The 23,729-nt window shown below is 41.2% G+C and overlaps 1 protein-coding gene across 1 annotated transcript in view; it reads right to left on the bottom strand.

Annotated features, from left to right (window-relative positions):
* DLG2 (discs, large homolog 2 (Drosophila)) overlaps positions 1 to 23,729 on the bottom strand; it is a gene marked incomplete at its 5' end in the record, with an annotated part of 59,080 nt that overhangs the window by 1,823 nt on the left and 33,528 nt on the right. Inside the window, 6 exons of the mRNA XM_010294820.1 lie at positions 348 to 439; positions 7,897 to 8,006; positions 8,704 to 8,876; positions 9,828 to 9,929; positions 10,687 to 10,737; positions 21,609 to 21,650. Coding sequence (XP_010293122.1) covers positions 348 to 439; positions 7,897 to 8,006; positions 8,704 to 8,876; positions 9,828 to 9,929; positions 10,687 to 10,737; positions 21,609 to 21,650 — 570 coding nt within the window. The remainder of the gene's footprint in view (positions 1 to 347; positions 440 to 7,896; positions 8,007 to 8,703; positions 8,877 to 9,827; positions 9,930 to 10,686; positions 10,738 to 21,608; positions 21,651 to 23,729) is intronic.

The raw sequence follows: 23,729 nt of genomic DNA, 5'->3' as shown, positions 1-23,729 counted from the left end.
TCTTTCCCTCCCATGATCCATAGCTTGAGCTCTTGCCTTGAGCTAGTGAGGAATTCTTTGGTCTGTACAAATGCAACGATGCAACAATTGTACTGATTTCATTAAAAGCAGTTTTGGGTCAGAGAGGGAATAAAATTAATGCAAAACTCTTCCTTCAGGGCATCAAACTTCTGAGGAGTTGAATGCCTCAACTGCCCTTGAGTTTCAGGGAAATAGTCCCAAGCCAGGAGTCCTTACTGTGGCACACTGTACTGATACACAGTTTAGGCCAGAGACTCAGCTGATCCAGTTGTTTTGCAATAAGAGACTATACCTTGGTAAGAAATTGTTTTTTCATAAAAACATACCTGTAAAATATTCTCCAAATTCTTGTTCTAATTTAATTGCTCGATCGTAGGTTTTCTTTGCTTGCTCCTCTGTGAGACGTTTATTCATTTCCCTAGAAACACAGAGGAAGTCATCAAGAACTTTAGATTCTTACTAAAAGAGCTTCTTAAAAGGTACGTTCAACTGAATCATAGATGGACTGAGATCGGTTCAAGAATGAAGTGTTGAAATTCTTCCATCGGTTCATGGGCACTTTCAGTATTTTAAATTTAATTTCATTCTTATGTAGTGTAAACCTACATTTCCAGAGTATTTCCCATTTCTCCACTGAATTTTTATTTTGGGTTCACCACTCTACACTCCCAAACAAAATATGAGGCCCTAATCTGGTAACTGCCAACTGAGGTGGACTTCTGGCATCAGGAACCTATGAGTAAGTCTGGGAGCGAGGAGACCTCAAGGTCTGTGCACTCAGAGCACTCCTACCTCCAGAGCTGAAGCTCCTTCAGGAACCTCCCTATCTCCCAGGCCCACAGCTGCCTGTCTCGGCTGAATGAGGCTGTCCAAACTGCTGAAATGGAAGGTGTGTTTTGACTGGGGCTGGTGTTATGGAAGTGATACCATGATTAAGGGCAGGATTCAGCTCAGTGAGACTCCTGACCGTGAGGGAGGAATCCCAGAGTCATTGTAAACCCTGTAGGGAAGCCCCAGAAGGAACCCCGCATGTCTTCCAGGGACACTTCTTCTTTCAAGGGGCTGCATGAGTTCCAGACATCATGAGAAATAAAACTGAGCCTTTCCAGTAGAAGAGTTGAGTTATTTATGTTCTCTGTTCCAGTCCTTTCTGATTAACTACAGACATTTTCAGTCAAGTGTGTCTTGTAGATTCTAAAATGTACAGTGCACCAATAAATGTAAAAACATAGACAGTGTCAGTAACATTCTTATTGCCAATATTTTGTTATTTGATGGAGCATTTCTGTTTCAACAGAGGCATTATTTAATAACTTTAAGAAATGAGCTGTCATGCCCATGTGGGCTCAGCTTTTAATACGACTGTATACTTGCAAAAAATCAAGCTCATACTCATTCACTGCCTTACACATTTATGCCTGCAGATATCCAAATTAATTAGCAATAATAAATTGCATTTTTCACAGCATGGATTCATTTTTCTTAAAACATGCTGGAAATTTTCTGAGGTAACTAGGAAAGCAAGACAAGGGAGCATCTTGTGTTCTACATAAATATGATTTAATGCCTTGTACTGAATCATATGATTATGTGGTAATGGACTGTATACAGCGTGACATGGGTGATACATGTAGGAAATTATGTGCATGATGGTGCATCAAAAAATGATGTATGAAGTGCAAAACAGTATGAACGTGCTACAGCTGACTACTACCTGGCTTCTGAAAAACACCCTGTAAAGTGTCCAGGATGTAAAGAAGTATTTCTAGAAATGACTTAAAGCTGTCTATCTATATAACTAACCATATAGCTGGGAACACTGCTTGGAAAAATCTCTCTGGAAGTACCAATGCCATGCAGAAAGCAGGTTTATAAAATGAGAGATAAGAAAGATTTCTTTGAAAATTTATGACAGTTATTTGCAGATTATATAAATAGGTTTAATATGTGCCAATCTATGTCATGCTGTTAAATTTGTAATACTACTAATTCTATTTATTGGAAGGATTGCTACCTAATTAAGTTCAGGTGGGCTTCTTATCAGTTATGCTGCCTACTTGAACATGTCTTTAGGTGACTCAACAAAAACTCTGTCTTGAAGTGGGACATGGCATTGCAAATTCTTATGCAAACTTAACATTTTATCTCATCTTACGTACATTCAGCCAATATTCTAGTGCTAACAGCAGATCTATTTCTGGTAAATTTCTGAGAAGTATTCCTAAAGATCTTCAAATATTAGAGGAGAAAAAAAAAAGTAAAAAAGCATTTAAAATAATAAATACTTTGAAACAAGCAGAAATTTGCATTATATATGCAGGGTATAGATTTGCCTGGGGTACAAAACTGTGCTAGTTGTCTTAATGCCTTGTGCCTTCATGAGAGAGGACGGAGAAGGGGAGGACCATGATGCCCGTTTTTCATGATGAATTAAAAGTGCTGTCAAACAACAGTCCCTTCTATTTTTTTCTTTCCTAGACAGGGACCTGCACAGCTAGTAAATTCAAAATGCTTGCAAATAGCTGCCCCTCCATCCACATTTCCCAGGATTTCCTCCTCTCCCAGTGAAGAGCTCACTCAGATGGCCTCTTCATTACTTCCAGCTCTCATCCCCATGATCCCATCACTGTCCTCTTTCTTTTCGGGAGAGAGGCCAGTTGAGGGCCTCTGGGATTAAACCTGTGAAATGAAGTCATGTAGAGATGGGAAAGGAAGGAAGGGGGAGCAGTTTGATTACAGCAATTTGACTGCCAGGACTGAATTTAACTGAAGAAAGCAGGAGCAGGAGACATCCAGCTCAGGCCACGTGTTCTGGTTACTTTTACATCCAATAGCCTCCTATGGTCTTGCACTGCTGTGGTTATATAATCATAAAATGAGACTTCAATAATTGTGCCAACTTGAGTGTGCCTGAATAATATAGAATCATAGAATAATTTAGGTTGGAAAAGACCTTTAAGACCATCAAGTCCAACTGTTAACCTAGAGCTGCCAAGTCCACCACTAAACCGTGTCCCTAAGCATGACATCTTAGCCTCCTATGGTCTTGCACTGCTGTGGTTATATAATCATAAAATGAGACTTCAATAATTGTGCCAACTTGAGTGTGCCTGAATAATATAGAATCATAGAATAATTTAGGTTGGAAAAGACCTTTAAGACCATCAAGTCCAACTGTTAACCTAGAGCTGCCAAGTCCACCACTAAACCGTGTCCCTAAGCATGACATCTACACGTTTTTTAAATAATTCCAGGCATAGTGACTCAGCCACTTCCCTGGGCAGCCTGTTCCAATGCTTGACAATGCTTTTGGTGAAGAAATTTTTCCTAATATCCAATCTAATCCTCCCCTGGTGCAACTTGAGGCTGTTTCTTCTCATCCTACTGCTTTTCACTTGACACCCACCTCACTACAATCACCTTTCAGGTATTTGTGGAGCAATAAGGTGTCTTCTGAGAGTCCTCACAACCCCAGTTCCCTCAGTCACTCCTCATAAGACTTGTTCTCTAGACCCTTCACTAGCTTTGTAGCTCTTCTTTTATCCATTAAGGAGTGATGTTGTGGAATAACCTACAAGTTAGAGTAGAGGGGGCAGGGAACCTCTCTAGAAACCTTACTAGATAGACTTTACTCTATCTGTGAAAGGGATTATTTAAGTCTTACAATAGCAGAGGTCTATCTCAGAGGGTCTTTCACAGCCATTCTGTGTTGACTTCTGCTTATGAATGTCAAGCACTTTCTAATACTAAGGGAAAGGTGCTGCTCTGCTTGTGCAAGGTGCATGTACCTTGAAGCACAGTGAAATTATGTGATTTCTACCTTAGGGGAGCAGAGTATGTGGATCTATACAGCAAGGTTGTGTCTCATGCAGTTTTAAAAATTATAATAGGACCTGGCACTTGGCCTTGTTGAACCCCATACAACTGGCCTCATCCTTTTGATCCAGCCTGTCCAGATCCCTCTGCAGAGCCCTCCTACCCTCCAGCAGATCAACACTCCCACCCAACTTCTTGTCCCCTGCAAACTTACTGAGGGTACACTTGATCCCCTTGTCCAGATCGTTGATAAAGATATTAATCAGAACTGGCCCCAACACTGAGCCCTGGGGAACACCACTTGTGACCGGCTGCCACACCATTCACCACAACTCTTTGGGCCCAGCAATCCAGCCAATTTTTTTAATCCAGTAAAGCATATGCCCATCCAAGCCATGAACAGCCAGTTTCTCCAGGAGAATACTGTGGGAAACTGTGTCAAAGGCTTTACTAACATCTAGGCAGACAACATGTACAGCTTTTCCCTCATCCATTCAGTGGGTCACCTTGTCATAGACAGAGATCAGCTTAGTCAAGAAGGACCTGCCTTTCATAACCCCGCGCTGCCTGGGCCTGATTGCCTGGTTGGACTGTATGTGCCATATGATGGCACTCAAGATGATCTGCTCCATAACCTTCCCCTGCACTGAGGTCAGATTGACAGGCCTGTAGTTCCCTGGATCCTTCTTGTAGATGGACGTCACATTTGCTAACTTCCAGTAACTGGGACCTCTCCAGTTAGCCAGGACTGCTGATAAGTGATGGAATGTGGCTTGGTGAGCACTTCTGCCAGCTCCCTCAGTACCCTTGGGTGGATCCCATTTGGCCCCATAGATTTCCATGTGTTTAAGTGGTGTAGCAGGTCACTAACCATTTCTCCTTAGATTATGGGGGCTTCATTCTGCTCCCTGTCCCTGTCTTCCAGCTCAAGGGGCTGGGTACCCAGAGAGCAACTAGTTTTACTATTAAAGACTGAGGCAAAGAAGGCATTAAGTACCTGAGCCTTTTCCTCATCCTTTGTCACTGTGTTTCTCCCGCATCCAAAAAAGGATGGAGATTCTCCTTAGCCCTCCTTTTGTTGGTAATGTATTTATAGAAAGTGGTCATTAGTGTTAGCAGGGTATTTCCAGAGAACCAGCAATAACCAAGTTTCAAGTGCAATGCAAGCTTAATTTATGCTTCCTTCAGTCTTATTACCTTGTCAGGTGGGCGCAAAGGAGCATACGCGTAAATGAGAATTAGTCCCTTCAAATTTAAGTGCTAATTTTGCTGCAGGTTAAGTCTTTTGACTTTATTTTTCTGCATCTTCTTTTCTGACAATTTTTTGTCTTTTATGGTTTTACTTTGCTGTTACACTAACTTTCAACTTATTTGTATGAACAGGAGTAATAGTTATGGCAACCAAACCTGTAATTTTTGTGTTGCAGTAGTTACATACATAAAAAAAACTGAGTGAACACAGTTACGCTGTCATAAAATGTCCTCTTTCTGTTCCCCTAGAGCACTTGTTTACCACAATAAACTTCTCTACACTAAAATAATAGTATCTATTGCAAAGGGGTTATATCCATTCATCTATGCGCACCCCACAACTCACTACTGCTTACGTCAGACTATGTATTTCTTTAGCCAGACCCTGAGTGATTTAGCTTCATTACTAAATAAAACGATTTTCACAAGCAAGGGGATCAGGATTGTCATTATTCTCAAGACAATTATTTTAAAAGAATGATAGTGTTTATATAAAAAGAGTTCTCATTTCTGTCAGAAACTAATTTAGGGTGTTGTTTGGTAAGATAAATACACATTTGATAGATTAACTAGATAAAAAGATTACTTGTGGAGAGTAGGCTGCAGGGGATAAACTAATTTAGAATGTCTGAATTAATGATATTTTTCGCTTTTTTTTAAGAGTTACGCTGTGTTTACATAATTCATTTATATAAGCCCTTTTACTGCAAAAACATCCCAAACTAGTACTGATACATAAGGACTTTTGCTATCCTGCAAAAGTTTGGATTTCTAATTAAGCGTGTCGTCCACAGAGTATTTGCAGAACGAGGAATTCAAAATATATACTTAATATAGTATAAGTACTATATATAGTAAGTAAGAATAACTTACTTTTGACTTAGTTATCAGACCACTCTCTCCCTTCTATACAGCAAGATAATCAGAATATAACTGAATTGTAGGGCTGGAAGAAATGTCAAGAAGTCACCTAGCCCAAGATGGCTTTGGTCAGCGTGGGACTGTGCGAATACCATATACTGTGCATCATTCCCTGTAATGCTGCTGGACGTGCAACAACCTTATCACCAAAAAGCGGGCCATCCAAAAGGATGCACATGCGGTCATGGGATGGAGCATGTTAGCAGCCTCCAGCTCTGTTGTGGTTGTGGGCACATCGTTCCACAACCAGCTATGTGTCTGTCACAGGAGGGGGGATGCCTACATTTTAGCTGTGTAACAGATACCCGTGACACCACCTTCTGTTTGCAGTCTTGAGTGAGGGGAAGGCACAGGCTTCAAAATTTAATCCCTATCACTGCAAATTAAGCTGATAAGTTCTTGCATTACCATAACTGTACATGGAAAACAATTGATCACAATGTATTTTACCCTGAGCTTTAACCAGCATTGAGATCACTCCCATATTTTCTCCTCAGTGTTCCCTCCCTGACACTAGGCAAACCCCGATCGACCTACACCTCCAGGGTGGTACCCAGAACCAGGCCAGCGCTCCGGCTGAAGCCTCATCCACACCCTGTAAAACAAAATAACTGTCTATTGTGTCTCTGCACAACACTGATGTTAATACAGCCCACAAGGACAGTTTCCTTTTTTGCAGCCACATTATCCATCCATTCACATTCCTGTGTGTTCCATCCCAGCCGCCAGATGCTTTTCTGCAGTGCTATATCTTAATTATTCCGTGCTTGTACTTGTGCAGTTCATTTTCTCTCCTTTGTCCGTGCTGAATTTCATCTTACTGATTTTACATTGAGTTTTAATCTTATCCTCCAAAGTGCTTGCCACCTCGCTCAGCCTTGAGTTATTCACAAACTTTACAAAAGTATTGCCCAAGTCATCATTCAAGTAATTAATGAAAATAACAAGTAGTCCCAAATAGGGACACAGCTCAGGAAATATACTTGTAGGATTTCTGTTACCCTCCCAGTTTAACAGTGCCATTTTCAATGACTGATTACGGTTGTGCACATGCTCTCTACTGATTCCCTTTGGACTGTATTTCTCTAATTTTATATTTCCCTAATTATTAATATTATATTTCCCTAAGCTGCTACTGGGTATGTCCCATGGAGCCATAATAAAAATCAAGATGCAATACAATTATTGATGTCCATCTCATGAAAGAAGGAAGTAAGATTGATTTGATTTGCTCTTGATGAACATACATTGGCTGTCTCTTAAAACCTTTTCATCCTCTCAGTTATTACACCTGAGCTGCTTAACTGTCTCCTGGGTCCCCGGGTTTTTCTAAGTATTGCAGTTAGGTTGCCTGCTGTCAGCATGAAGTTGGTGCCTTCTCTTTCCTTCTTTAAGTGTTATATTTGCCCCTCTCCAATCCCATGTGTTCTTGCCTATCCTCTTACAGACCTTCAAGTAAATGAAGGGTTTGACGAAGAGGTACACCCTGCAAATCTGGCACAGGTTTACCTTCTGGTTTGCCCCCTGTGACCAGACTCTACATCCCAAGAGCACCCAAGGCTGGATGGGACAAGCTGTGCTGCATGAGACCTTGATGAACTTGCTGCACAGGTTGGAACAAGTACACCGAGCACTGGTAGGGAGTCCAGCATGATCCAACGCGTAAGCCCATGTGTCCAGTGTGAAAGGTTCAAAGGTAGCTTTGGCTCATTCTTTGAGATGCTGGGGTACAGCAGATGGCAGGCAGGGAGAGCAAGACTCCACTGTTCACACTGCCTCTGGTTACTGCTGATTTTAGAGGACAGGGAAAATGTAGACTCAAGACCTGTGTTGTGACACTTGAGACTGCACTCTGAAAATAAAATGCTTGAAGGAGTTTATACTTACATCAGAGGCTCCCATGATTTAGGCTTAATGAAGATAGCGATGGGATAGAGTTGTGCAACTTGTAGTCGTTTGATAGCATTTCCTGACACATCAAGTATGCAGTGCTTGCCCTGTTGGAAACAGATGAGGTTGTGTTTATTTTTACAGAGTTTGCTGCAGATCAGCCAAAAGATGGGAAGCAATTCTACAACACAGTGCCCTGGAAAGGGGCCACTACTGGCACACCACGGAAGGGGGACCCCAAGGCATGTGCTCCACTCCTATGCACTCTTCCCTTTGCTTTGGTACTAATGTAAAATATACAATGGAGATATGGGAACAAACTTGTTTTTTATTTTTACTGGGATGAACTTTGGGGAGGGGGGAGAGGATTTTCTTCAGAGAAGAGAAAAATCAGTTCATAAAACTTTTTACTGGTTAATTCAGTTCTTGTTTGCGTTAAGGACTCCCTTTGTCACCTGAGGCAAGTAATTTCATCTTTCTGTGGTTCATTCTTTCGCCTCTGTGAAAGTGAGATAAGTCTATTTACCAGTCTTACAGAAGGAAGAGGGAAGGCTGTTTTGGGGTGTATTTGAGGTGCTGTGTTAGATCCCTGAATCCATGGCAGTACATCCAAGTACAGAAAGTGCCAAGGATGTTGTCATTCAAAGTCAGAGACTCCACTTGTGGAGTCATTGTAAAGCTTATCAGTATTAGGATGCCGGTTTGCAGATATTTTATATTTTTGGCAGAAGAATCATGTCCGAGACACAATGTGGAAACAAAACTGATCATGTTGCATGGTGAATAAAACTAGGGTCAACCTACCCTTTCAGCCACGAATCTCACAGACTGGACACTAGTTCCATATAAATTATCATTGTACTGCCCAGCTTCTATAAATTTGTGCTCTTGAATATCTTTTTCCATTTGTTCTCTTGAAATGACAAAATGATAATCTCTCCCATCCACTTCATAGTCACGCTTTGGCCGTGTGGTATCTGCATGAAACGAAAGACAGAAAATCAAGAAGTTTGTAAAAACATTTCATGAAAAAATGCAGGAAACCTTAAGGTTTACTCAGTGGGCAATGCTGGGTCTGCTGTAAGTGGAGGTGCTCCACATCTGGGAGATCTTTGGCTACTACATACTGTTTTCAATGGAGTTATGACAATAAAGCTGTCTTTTTAAAGTAATACCTTCTGATGTTTACTTCCAATCAACACTTACAGGCTCACATAAAATTAGGATTCCACTTTTTTCAGCATGATCACACACAAACCCCAAATACAAAATGCATTCCAGATTGTAAATCTAATCCTATTACAGTGATAAAATGAATTTCAATCTCATTAATTTAATTTAGCCTTAATTATGGAGGCTGATTCTAATCTCATCTCTAGCAGTTTTAAGCTGGTGTATTTGCAGACGCAACAGTTGAAAATGAAGTAAGACTGCAATCAGGGTCTGAAATAAACACTCAGCAAGCTCTAATGATCCAAGATATAAACACTCTTGTTAATTCAGAGTCCAATATTGCTTTCAGATTAGACAGTCTAGATCTCACACAAATCACAGATTACTCTGTGTTTTTATTGATGGATGCTTGCAGTTGAGTTGAAACATTTTACATTTTGCCAGTATTTCAAACTTTTACATTGTTTAAGAAACCAGTGATTAACTCATGAGTAAATTGAGTTACTGGCTAGAAGGTTCTTTCTTTAAAAAAATGCTATAGCTTTTGAGACAATTCTTTTGAGAAATTCTTTCCAGACCTTCACAATCTTTTTTTTGTTTGTTCCTTTCCCCTTTTTGTTCAATGGAAAAATGGCTTTTGAGAAACTCAATTACATATAGTTCATGGATGCTGCTTTCACAGCAATTTACTTAATATGTGGCACCAAGGGATACAGCTCACACAGCTGCAGAAATAGAAGTAAAATCATACTTACGTGGTACGCATGAACCAAACTTATCAGGGAATTCAGATATCAAATCATCGTTGATTCGATCTTTCATAGGACCCAGAATAATAACCGGCCTGGTGTAATTAACTGAACAACAAAAAGAAAGGCATATTTTCATGATTTTACTGGCAATAACAGTAAATCTTCCCAAAGATGCACTAACCAGAGTTGTTGCCTTTACGTATGAAGTGAAAACTTAGGTGTACATTTTATTGAAGAATAACTTATTTATTGACATGGATAAGGAAAATTGAATGAGTACCACTCATTCTGCAGAGCTCTGTGATGGTCCATGCACATACAGTCAAATGGCTATGTGGAAGTATATATATTTGCTATTGCTCAACAAGATCACTCCCAAGTGCTTGCAGATGGACTCTCTCATGAGGCATGGAAAAGTGATTGTAGGATTTTGTTCTCAGTTATATGAGTGCATCCCCCATTAAATCATCTGGGTGCACTCCCATTTTCAGCTGCCTTCCTGTCAGTTCTTTACCCTTGCTAGAGGCACATATCACTTGAGGAGGAAAATAATAAAGGCTTCCCATATAAAAATATTGCAGTAAATCTAGGAAATCTGCCTCAATATTTTGTAGACTGATTAACGTGTTTATTAGTAAAGGCCATGAATGCATATTGGCGAGAGTCCTGAGAATGTTAGGAAGTGAGGTCTGGAGAGGGAGACCCTTACCTCATCTCTTTTGTATGTGATAGACCAGGTGGCCAAGAAAAAGGAGCCACAGAGAATCTGGGGCTGGCACAGCAAGGCTTATTGCTCTGCTGGTCCCCAAAATAGGAAATGAAAAATGTAAGGAACAGTGACAGAAAAGCAGATGAAACTTACTTTCCTGTCTGGTGACAGGTTCATAAGAAAGGATGCAGTCTTCTTGGCCTCCTGATGAGAGAAGAAAGAGAAGAGATTGAAGGTGACAAGCAACACATCAAGAAGTAAAGCTTGATAAAAGCTTCACATAGAGATAGACCAAGTTCAACATTTGCCTCTGGGAATCACCTGAACCATTCCAAATTCCCTTACAGCTTCAAGGTGTGGACACCACTTTTTTCCTTCCCCCCCCTCCCCTGCCACATGTTTCAATTCTCTTTTTTGAAATCGGGCCTTTTCAATGATGGTCAATAAGGCTTCATTTATTGATTTGATAAGAAGGCTGTTTACAAGGATAGTGCAGCAATTCGTTTGCTTGTCCAATTGTTAAGACCCTAATATGCTGCTGCAGAGCTAACCACAGGCTACCTGAACTGAACAATTTTTGTTCTCAGAATATAGACATTTTTGTTGATCATCTTTCTGTGCATAACCTCCATAGTCTAGTTTATTCACAGCCTGACATCAATCTATGAGCTATTTTCTGACCCTTATCCTTTCCCTGAACACAAATCTCACAGCATCATATTTTACACACGTATCCTCCCTCCACTCCTGTTAGGACAGTGCTGTTTCCTCATGGTGACCTTTAGGGAACAAAAGCAGAGAAATTTGCCACGAGAAACAAGTGGCACTATATGGACCAAGACTTGGGTGGAGGTGTACAGCTCCGATGCATCACTGTCCTCTCCTCTATAAGAGTGCAAGAGGAGAGGGAGGAGGATTCTTCAACCTACTGCATGAATAATTCCTGCACATTTCTCTTTCTGGGTCACTGTCACATACTTGGTACCACATAAGGGCTCTGGCAGGTTCTAAATATGACTTAGGCTTAGCAAAGTTTAAAATTATGATTTTTATTTTTACTCAGTTCAAGGCTTATCTCTGAGAAGAGCCACAGATGGGATTTCGCAACTAATTTAGATACTACAGAAGAAAGCGTGTCCTAAGGCGTACCGGGGCTTTATAAAATAGGCAGGGTTGCCTTCATCTCATCTGCCTGCAGGCGCTTGAGTCTGTGTTACATTATTCTGGCGGGGTCCTGCCAAACCAAAGCATGCTCATAGAGGGGAAGAGGGCTACCTGATGCCCAATGGATGGTGCAGGTAGGATTTAGAGAGGGGTATATCTCACCCTGAAGTAGTCTGACTGCTACCTGAGTCACCCTTGAGGCTCCATTAACTGTATTAACAAGATTTGTATTTGGATGCAATGCCTAGCTCCCAAGTAGGTACAAAATGTTTTGTGGTTTAGTCTTAAGCTGACTCCCACCCCATGAATCTAATATGTTGACAGGTATTTTTTGTGTTATGTTATCTAGACAGCTGTGAGAAATATGTAAGACAGCTCTTCAAATAAAAATAATGTTCTAATTAAGGACAATGACATAAAAAGCAAATTAAAAAATGTACTGATGTGTTAAGAGAGAGGGAGGACAGGGCCAACCCCAACTAGCAATGGTGCTGAAGCAGCAAAAGAGAAAACACTATTTTTAAGAAAAAGAAGAGATGAGACAGTTTTGAGGACAAGGCAACATACCATATGAGGAGTGTGAATAATGGATTTTCTTCTCAATTTAAACGTTTGATACTGTAATCACTTGCTTAACTTTGGCTTTTTGCAAAGTTAAAAACCTAGAATTATTATTACACTAGTTTCCTACATCAGCTGTATTTTTTTCCCTGGGAGTTTTGGGCGTGATATAAAACTCAGATTTTCCCATTCCCCTCGAGATGAAATGATTCACTCTCCAGGCTGGATGAGGATGCTCCTGCACTGCCTGCCCTCCAGCTCCCAGGAGCCAAGGCTATGTTTTTCAACAGCCTGAAGAAGTCAGTCTTGGGGTGGGCGATGAAGCCGTCATGTACTAAGCATGTGGAGGGGAGCCTATTTGTACGAACACAATCTTAAACTTGAAAATACTTGTTTCAATGGCATGCAGATCTGCAGAAGGGGATTCGTTTCAGATAATCATGAGTGCTTGTCTGAGCTAGTCCCTAGGTACCCTTTAGAGTCAATGGGTGCCTACAAATGGGCAAGTGCTTATTCTGAGATGTGAGTCATTGGACCTATTTTGGATGTCTACTTTGGGAAGACAGAAAAAGTCAGAAAGGCGTGTTTGTCTCCATTGTCCCATAACAGCATTTAAACAGCAAGGTCAGATGCAGACATCTGCATTGAAACAGTGGAATCCCATGGGAGCAACAGTGACATGAACAACTGAAGGAAAATAGCCAATAACTCTGACACTATTGTTTAAACTTTTTTCTGTGGGATAACATTTGGCTTTGGCACAGAATTATAACCAACGCAAATAAGCCAGCACAGATTTTACCTTCTCTTTTGTCCAATCTCTGGCAGACATGTCCACATGCTGAAGCTGCTGTTACATCCATGCTATCAGTAAAGTATGGGCTACGGAGACAAACGAGCCTGACGTTTTACAGAAGTCTTGTGGCCAGACTGAAGGCAAAGAAAAAACTCCAGCCCACTCAAATTGTGCTGAGGCTTAAGCCATTGGAAGGGGTTGCAGCAAGGAAAGAGGAACTTTGAGGCTGACTGTGATACACAGGGACTTAGAAGACAGATATCTTCTTGAGTGAAGGCTCCTCAGCAGTGAGTTTCAGACTCACGTGGGGTTGCGAGTGCGGGGGAAAGCTGCACCATTTCCACTATTGTACTTTTCTGGAAAAAGGACACAGGAAGCTCAAGTTTCTATGCAAATAAAATCCATCCAAACACTGTCCAGACAAAATACTGCAAGTGTTCAGAGGCTAATATGCATGTTAACTGTAGCAGATGGTATTCTTTAATGACCTCTACTCAGTCAGTACCGCACAGTTTTGAGGTAGTCCATAAAGTATTAAGTATAATGAAGAGCTCTAGAGTCAATCAATAATTGGATTGCTATAACCTTGCGATGGCTTTGAGGTGTGAGACACAGTGTGAAATTCAGTGGGATACGGGCTCTTATTTATCATTTGACTAAGCCTCATTTACCACCCACATTAACAGTGTAATTAGCACAGGTTAGCTATATTGATCTGGAAAAATCTATGTGAAATTTAACCATCAAAACAAAAAGAGGAAAAAGAAAAAGACTTTTCTGTAGGATTTTGGCATGATCCCTTGTTCTTCAGTAAAATTCCACAAAGTCAAAAAGAGAAGAAAAGAAAGAAAATAAGGAAAGAGAAAAAAGAAAAAGGAAGTTTTCCTAAATCTAATCTTCTTATAAGTAAAATTATTAGAGGGCTTTCACTTTCCCACGATCACTATGGCTCTGCTTCCCTTTGTTCTTGGTTTGTCTGTTGGTGAGTTCTCATGCTCAGGAAGAGAAGAATAACCTGGAATTTGTTATAACTCATAGCCTCTATAAACTGGGCAAAGAGGTTTTGTGTGGTCAGATGGCTTTCATAAGGACTACTAATTTCATCTTTTTGAAGATTTTATGGTGTTTCAGAGGAGTAGCCATAAAATGGATTTAAGGTGTTGCCTCTGTTTTCCCTTTCTGGTTAGATGGCATAGAGTCTGTGAAAGACTCAAAATCACAGTTTCAGTGTAGACCTGGCAGGTATTAGGCATTTTTCATGTAACCCATGATATGGTTCCATTTCTTATTGTCTTGTTAGAGCATCCAGAGCTTCCACAGTGCTGGTGTAACTACACCCACCATGTGAGTAGTGGGGCAGGAGAGCTGCTATGAGGTGCTGTGGTGCAGCCACCATGTAACCAAATGCCCACCCTCATCAAGCACTTTATGCTGTGGGAATCCACGGATTTTGGCATCCTATTAATGCTGTGAATGAAAAATAAAAATTATTTGTGATTTTAGAAAAATCAAAGACAATTTCTGGGCTTGAGAAAATTGCTGGACTAATGGCAGTGGTTGCCACCAATATGCATGTGAAATACAAGTAGATGTGCCAAATGAATTTTATTTTTTAGCCCTTGTCTGGATTGTGTTGCTCAGCTGGATCTGAAATCAAAGGCCGCTTATTTTTCTGTTATCATCCATTTTGGTTTTGGGCTAATGAATGGATTACATGAGCTGGACTTGCAAGATCTTGGAGAAATCATTTTCTTGTTTTGTTTCATCTGCACAGACTGCACTGGACAATCAATATCTTAACCTCCTTCTGGCTCATAATCCCTTTCCTAGACCTCTGTTTATGTAAGTAAACACATGACTTTTGGAAATATGTTGATAGTTATGAAATGCTGGAAATCCAATACATAAAAAGATCATCAGTAGTCTGAGAATGAACTTATGACTCAAAAGCGGTCTATTGGCACTGTATATCAAGATCAACATAGCCTGTGAGGGGGTAAAATGAGACTTCAATACTTCTGCCAGTTTGAGTGTGCCTGAATAATATAGAATCATAGAATCATTTAGGTTGGGAAAGACCTTTAAGATCATCAAGTCCAACTGTTAACCTAGCACTTCCAAGTCCAGCACTAAACCATGTCCCTAAGCACCACATCAACACGTCTTTTAAATACCTCCAGGGGTGGTGCCTCAACCACTTCCCTGGGCAGCCTGTTCCAATGCTTGGCAACCTTTTCTGTTAAAATTTTTTCCCTAATATCCAATCTAAACCTCCTCTGCCATAACTTGAGGCCATTTCCTCTCATCCTATCGCTGGTTACTTGGGAGAAGAGACCAACACCCACCTCACCACAACCCCCTTTCAGGTAGTTGTAGAGAGCGATAAGGTCTCCCCTCAGCCTCCTCTTCTCCAGACTGAACAACCCCAGTTCCCTCAGCCGCTCCTCATAAGACTTGTGCTCCAGACCCCTCACCAGCTTCGTTGCCCTTCTCTGGACACGCTCCAGCACCTCAAGGTCCTTCTTGTAGTGAGGGGCCCAAAACTGAACACAGGATTCGAGGTGCGGCCTCACCAGTGCCGAGTACAGGGGCACAATCCCTGCCCTACTCCTGCTGGCCACACTAGTGCTGATACAGGCCAGGATGCTGTTGGCCTTCTTGGCCACCTGGGCACACTGCCGGCTCATACTCAGCTGGTTGTCAACCAAATATAGTAATCCTTGGGGAGTGTAAGAGCTGATGTAAGTATCCTAATTAATCAGTGGCCTAACATAATAGTCAGGACTCCTTTAATGTTGTTCTGAGTTTTCAAATCTCATTACAAGTAGGACTTGCTGACAGAGGGTAAAAATTTTTGTTTCTAATAATTTTCCTAATTTTTACCTTTTAGTCATGTATTGCCTCTCTAGGTAATTGGTGCAATCACAACCAGTTATGCAATTAGGCTAAATAGATGTGGTAATGTGTGTGTAATTTTGATGACAGCTGTAAAAACCTTTACTGAACTATGTGTAAGAGCATTACCACACATACGCAGTGGAGAGGCTTGAAATTCATGACCATTATGAAAAGCATGTATCGCAAAATAAAAACCGGTGAGTCCACAGTAAGAAAAAAAGTTCTTTCAAGCTTGGTTTGAAAAACAAATCAGAACACTTTAAGTTACAGAGCTCAAAATGAACTTTCAGTCATGGTTTGATTAGCTGGTTCAGGAATTGGCTGTGAGTATCCTCATCACAGCAAGAACAACTTTCTGCTAGAATGGGACTTTATATACCACTCTACAAACTTGGTTTTACTGCTGAGAACAGGTGCAAATAAACTAACATGGTTATAGTCTTTATATTAGCATGGCCAGTGTGATGCAGCAGCAGTTGTGTGGCAGCTCAACCCCTTTTAGATCAGGCCAGCATTTGTTCCCGGCTCAAAAATACTTTTTTTTTTTTTTTTTTAATAAAGGGTCAGATTCTGCTGTCAAATGTGTTTCTGGTCCCCCCTGAAGTTAAGGGAGCTGAAGGTTATCTGCTGGGATAAAGAAAATCCCACTGGTGGCTCCAGCTCTTTTGCTTATGACAAATCCAATGTTCAGAGCACTAGCAGAAGAAATCAGGTTTACTACCTGCAAACAGCCTCGTTGCTAAGGAGTGGTCCAAGAATTTTCTCTAGAGACTGTATCGGAGGACTTTCAACTATAGTATTATTTTGAAATACAAAGTATCTGACTTCCATAGAAAAGTTGATTTTTTTAACCCATAAACCCAAGACATGAGCAATGGAACACTTCAGCCAAATACTCAGGTTTTTAAGCAATATATTTTTCTAAATAAATATGATTGCATCAGAATATCTCCTAGAAAAAGCCCAGTAAATTTGTAACCTCTCTGTTCCGGGCATAGTCTGAACAGCTCTCAGAAGGCTTCAACATCACTTTGTGTAGCTGTGCCCTTGATTTGGAATGGTTCTAGGAATGATCAAGTAGTACAGGTTGCAACAGTACCTACTTTTCACAAAATGCTCATCATGAGAAGCAAAAGTTAGAGAAACATGTTAAAGCAATTGCCAGGAAAAATGCAGAACACTTCACTCTGGACTCCCAGCTAGCCTGTTTTTATAGGGACAAATATGAACGTCTGCAGGAGAACATGTGGCACTTGCCAGTCATTTCTTACCCACACACTTTTCTTTGTACTGGCCAAGGTGTGAATCGGTAATTTCCCACAATTCAGAAAGCGGTGGGGCGGGCAACCACTTTTTCTTCATGCTCATTTGCTTGGGAAATGGAAGAGAGAAGGAGCGCTCGGACTGGGTCACAACCCCATGCAAAGTCCTTGAGCTCTCCTGCAGTTTTCTATTTGCTCCCTGTGCATTTTTCAGCTTCACTTTTTTTTTTCCTCTTAGTATGCCCCATTTCATCAGTGCACGGACTGAGGGCTAGATGGGTTTCCAAGTCAACATACATGGTGTCCTGTTAAAATAACTTGTAGTGCCTCACTTTGAACACACAAATTCTCCCCAAAATGGCACTACATCACGCTGAAGAACAGCTTCGCAACATGGCTAGCTCCAAATAGAGTTAAACCACACTTGGTTCTGTGGCAGTAACTGACACTGGGCCAAATGCCCAGCTCCCCAGGTGCAACCAAGAACAGAAATAATAACTGCATGCTGTCTTATGCTACCAGGAATGAGCTTTACCCTGAGCACCTGTTATTTTTTTCCTTTCATTAGGAATAATGAATTAGCAGGCAGTGAGGAATATGTCTTTAGGAAATGTTCGCAGACTAGGTCTGATAATTACTCTTCCCACATGGGCGATATTGATAGGCTTCTAAAGTGCACTGTCCTCTTTCAACAGTCCCACAAGGTCAGAATTGCAGTGAAATAAGACAACTTCTTCGTGACAGGCCTTGTCTCTCTTACCTCCATGTCCTTACAATTTTTTGACTGCTCTCTCTCACCACCTGCCTCTCACTTTCCTCTGTCTCATTCTTCTCTGTTCCTGAGTCATAATTTTTCTAGGGGACATTTGCTGCAATGAGCTGTGTGATGGGACGTACTGTTGACATAAGGTATGCTGGAGATCCAGAGACTAACCATCTGGATTCAGGAGGGCTGTAAATCTCTGCAGGAGATATGCTAATATACATGGCCATGTAGTAATTGAACACTGTCCTGGTTTCAGCTGGGATAGAGTTACACCTAGAGGTACACCTTGAAGCATCAGTGGCTGTGCATGAGGTCATGCTGGAGCACCTCAAAGCGTGTGGCCATGGATAAGCCATGCACAGTGCAGATACATTCCTGGAGGGACTGGAACTATGGGTAAGGCCACGCTGAAGCAGATATCTCTCTGGAGGTAGTGTGGCCCATGGAGGAGGCCATTTTGTAACAGGTGCACCTTGAAGTGACTGCAACTGTGGATAAGTCTATGCCGCAGCAGATACACCCCTGGAGAGACTGTGGCTCGTGGAAGGGACTGCAGTCTGTGGATAAGTCCAAGCTGGAGCAAGGGCAAGGGGAGGAGTTCATTGCAATGTTAAACCCTACGGTCCAGTTCAAAGGGCCCAGGGGTGGAGACTGTAATGTAAATAGCTTTAGATTGTTGTAACCTATGGTTTGAGTTGCATGTTATAGGAATTACTACAGCAGGAACCACCTGAACGAATGGAGGACAAGCCTTACAAGAAGCAGTGCAAGTGCATCAGTGACCCAACCTGAGCTGGCTTTGGTGCCCAGTAACTCCATGCCACACCATCTCTCCTGTCCGGAGGGACCACCATAAGAGATGGAGCCCAAAGTCATGGACTACATGAAGTCAATGGACATTTCATGGACATCTGTGGACATTTTACAGACATTTTACAGGGGTGGGTCATAGACTAAGGGAATGATAATTTGTGTCAAAGGATGGGAAGGGGAGTGGTTAATTAATGAGGTTGTATTGGATAGTGTGGGACCTGAGCATATTGTAAATGGTATGAAATAAGGGGTGGATACTGTACTGGTTTCAGCTGGGATAGAGTTAATTTTCTTCTCAGAAGCCAGTGTGAGGCTGTGGTTTGGATTTGGGATGAAAAAATGTTGATAACGTGCTGATGTTTTGGGTTGTTGCTGAGCAGTCAAGGACAGTCCGGCTTCTCGTGCTGGGCTGCCAGCAAGAAAGCTGGGGGTGCACGGGGAGCTGGGAGGGGACACAGCCAGGACAGTGACCCAGGCTGGCCAAAGGGATATTCCATACCATATGATGTCATGCTCAGTATATAAAGCTGGGATGAAGAAGAAGGAAGGGGAGGGGGAACATTCGGAGTGATGGCGTCTGTCTTCCCAAGTCACCGTTACGTGTGATGGAGCCCTGCTTCCCTGGAGATGGCTGAACCCTTGCCTGCCCATGGGGAGTGGGGAATGGATTCCTTGTTGTGCTTTGCTTGTGTGTGTGTGGCTTTTGCTTTACCTGTCAAACTTTGTCTCAACCCATGAGTTTTCTCACTTTTATTCTTCCTATTCTCTCCCCTGCCCCACTGTGGGGGAGTGAGTGAGCGGCTGCATGGGGCTTAGTTGCCGGCTGGGGTTAAACCATGACAAACACACAGTCAGGCTAAGTTGACATACCACCATGGTCATCTGAAACAGTGATTTCCAAAAGCTGATCACCAAAGTTACTGGTTGCTCAAGGTCATACCTTCAAATGACTTGTCAGCACACACCAATGAATCATTATCAAATGGAATTAGGGCCTTTGGGCACCACCTTCTGGACTTTAAAGTCACTTTCATTTGGCATAACCTAAGACTGGCTTCCTCTGCTGCTAAATGGCATAGCTCTTCCACAGACAGATAAAGCCCTGCCTGCATCTCCTCCACCAGGCAGCAGTTGTTGGATACACCAGTAATGTGTGGGGAGCTCCAGGATGTAGACTGGATGCTATTGGGATGAGATAGGAGCTTGCCCAGGCGGAAACCACCCTAGAAGGAGAGCACCTGCCATGGGCAGTTGTTACCCCAACATTCCTTTTCCTTCCAAGCATCTATGTCCCAACTAACTACCCCTTAAAGCATATACTTTGTCTTAAGCTGTTGCACAGCCAACCACGAACTGGCTACCTGGCCTGTCTTATGATTAAGTTTGGGAACTAGCTTTTGTTGACCTTCTTCATATATTTGGCTGCAACTGGGCACGCCAGTTAAGTTTCTCATTTGGGACAGTACATCAGGCATGGGATGTGCTCAGCCACCAGCCGAGATTCTCCTCTGGGCTTTTACACTGAGATCGCTCTGAAATAAACACACCTGGAAAAGATTTGACTCATGCAAACTTTTAAAAATTTAATGTATTGACTCATTCCTGATTGTAAAGTCAGTCTGGGGAAAGAGCATCTCATATTTCAAACACTAAATCCTCTTCTCCTCAGTAGAGGACGCATTAAGAGTAAAGCAGTTCAGAATTGGATCTTGGCAGTTTGAGAGCACCTACTGTTTTCTTGTGACTCTGGCAATTGCTTTCCAAAGAAACCTTGGCAATACAGGAGAATACAAACTAACTTACATGTTTCTGAATTGCATAAGATTAGCTGTTTTACTGAAACAAACTGGTGTTTATTAACAGAGCTCAACTGCTATGCACTATATCAAGACTAGTAAATATGAGGTATGGTACCAATGATTACCTGAATGTATGTGGGTGCTTAGCACAAGTGCTGAGTGACTGGTGGAAAACTTGATTTGCTAAGCAAATGGCTTGAAAAAATTAAACAACTGGGTGATTTAGTAAGCAATCTATCATTTTAATTACCTTTTATTACATTTCCAGTCAGCTATTTAATGATTTGGGTTTTTTTGCTTTTCAACACTTCCAGAATAATAGTTTTGCTGGTTAAATTTTTGGGTATTACTAATGGTTACCCAGAAGTACAATCATCTGCCTTTTGGCTAGATGACAACACGAAGTCTGTAATTCCAACCAAATCATATTGCAGGGTGAGGACCTCCACTTATAGGGAATCAGTGACATTCAGTGGCAGCGCCTAAGGGGTGAAGATCTATCGTATCTTTTTTTGAAGATTTCAATGTGTGTTAGGAAATCTGTACTGCCAAAATTAAGTGCTCAACAGAATTTTTTGAACTATGTCTTAGCCCTTCATACAGGCATGCAGAAATGCAAGTAAAAATTGTGACTTTGTAAAGAGGATACCTTTTGCAGATTTGACTACAGCTATGGAGTAATTTTACTCTTAAAAGATCATCAAGAAACTGCCCCCTCCCTGCTGAAATAAATTTCTTGTCACTAAATCAAATAATCCTGACTTTCACAGGCTACCCAAAGCCAGATTTAGTTTTATGTCCCAGAATACAACCTCTCTCCCTTTTCTTATAAAGGTTGCCAGTTTTCTTTTACAGCTTTGTACTCAAGATGTGGTCGTAAATTTGAATTCCAAGCCATTTGCTCCAACCATCTTTTTAACATTAACAAAAGAGTAGCAAGGAGAGAAACGTAATAAAAGAAACAAATAGAACAAGCAACGCAAAGTAAAAGGACTCTAATGAAAGCAGTAACTTACTGTAGCTACTTTCGCTATCACTGGCATTAGAAGAAACATGTTCTGCAAGAACAGTACAGCAAATTAAAGAACATAACCAAGCACCACAGAGCCGCAGAAACTTAAAAGAACTGCCACAGTCATGCAAAGGTGCGGAGAGGAAATAAAAACTATGCAGTGACATCACCTGAAAACTCTTAGATAATTTACACAGGTAAAATGAAAGCTTTCTCTCTTGTGGCATTTCAGAAAGAGATTATACATATTACCTAGTGATACACGTCATGGCAAAAGCCACGTCTTTTCTTGATAAGATAGTTAATGACATCTGAGATAACTTAATTTCAAAGTACATTATAGTCCATTTGCATCTCACTGGACATCTTGACTAATTTCATGAAACCTAAGTGCCTGCTCATATTATCGTGCACTATCAGTAGCGTGAATCATTAATGCATTGGAACTATTCCTGCTAAACTTCTAACCTGTGTCCATCTTTAATCACTGTGCACTATTCTGAAGGATTAACAAATCAACATGAAAATGGTTTTGATATAAAATATTGTAACTGTATCTATTTTACCCTGTCCAAGAAAAGAAGATCAAGCCAATGAAAAAACTAAGAAAAAAAATTGGAAGAAATCTTTTTTCAGACATTGTCTAACTTCAGGATTTGAGCCACAGTATGAAAACCTTTACCAGACCAGTCTGGATGGGTGAATAGGGATATAAGAACTACCATGATGGGTCAGACTTGTGGTTTGGGAAGTCTGGTGTCCTGTTTCTATTATCATATTACCTGAAGGAAGGTACAATCTATATCATGTGAAGTTGCTGTTCCAAAACTGTAGTCAGCAGACTGTTTATGGTCAGTCAGACCATGCTATATGGTCTCCAGGAGGTCTGCAGAACCATGTTAAACAGTGGTTTTAATAGTATCTCTGGTAGAAATGCTGATAACCTCGCACCTGAAAGATCATTTGACAGTTGAAACTTTTCAGCTGGTCCAAGACAATTAGAAGCCGATGGTATAATAGCTTTACTGTGGGGAGCCACCCTGGGTTAATGAGAAAGGCATGGTTGGTTAACAGCACGGTTAAATAGACAAGGTGTATAAATAAGTCACCTTCTGACAAAAACTAGGAGCCAAAATCGGTCCAATATTTGTCATTAAACCAGTGGGCAGATTAGGCTGTGGCTGACTCACAACACTCACCTGCAACTGCCTCTAAACATTCCCAGTGAAAGAAGGAACTCATAAAAGCCAAGAATCCTTGGGATGAGCCCAGAGTAGACCATACATGGTCATGAGGGATAACTATGGGAACAGTGCCAAGACCACCTCTTTGCAAGGTGCTGCATTTGCATGACATACCAATCTAATGCCTTGGAGTTCATAGAGTGGGACTGATGGGGTTACTGGAGCAGCATAAATGAGAGGGGATGACATCTGCTAAAAATAGTAATGGAAAACTTTGATCTTGGACTTAGTAGGAAGTTTTTAAAAATTAAACTTAAATTTTGAAGAAAACAGTATATTGACTTTTGGACATCACATAGCAGGTTAACAACAGTTGTCTCAAACTAATATGCTAATCAGGACCCTGAAGAACTTTATTATATCCTTCATAGTAAGAACTGTCATTGAAAAGCATATTTCAGTTGAATATTAGTAAAATTTGGGTGGGTGGGAATGTCTAGAGGTGTGTCAGTAATTGAAAGCTAGGTGCAATATTAATAGAGAAACTAAAGCCTATATAATACCTCTGTGCTACTTTTCCCTTAGAAATTTGTAGAATTCAGTAATTTCCTCTCAAATTGTTGGATGTTACGGAGATTTGTCTTTGTAAGGACACAGATATTCAGGAGGGTTATCAGTAGAATTCTACTTCTCTTTAGGCAGGGAAGGATCTGCATTTGTTGCTAATGAGCTGCTACAACACTTTAAGTAAAGTAGCAGAATGGTTAAAATTCAGGTGGCAGCGACATTTTGTCTATCACAGACAAAACTAGTCTTGCAGAACTGCTCCTCGTACAAGAGATCAAGCTTTCATCTTTAAATTGTGAGCTACTATATGGCTTAAAGTTAAACCATTAAAATGGTCCTTCAACAAATCAGTCAGGAACTGAATAATCTCTAAA

This window comes from Phaethon lepturus, unplaced genomic scaffold, assembly GCF_000687285.1.
Source record: "Phaethon lepturus isolate BGI_N335 unplaced genomic scaffold, ASM68728v1 scaffold12729, whole genome shotgun sequence".
NCBI classification, from domain to species: domain Eukaryota; kingdom Metazoa; phylum Chordata; class Aves; order Phaethontiformes; family Phaethontidae; genus Phaethon; species Phaethon lepturus.
This window is presented reverse-complemented; position numbering and strand designations above follow the sequence as displayed.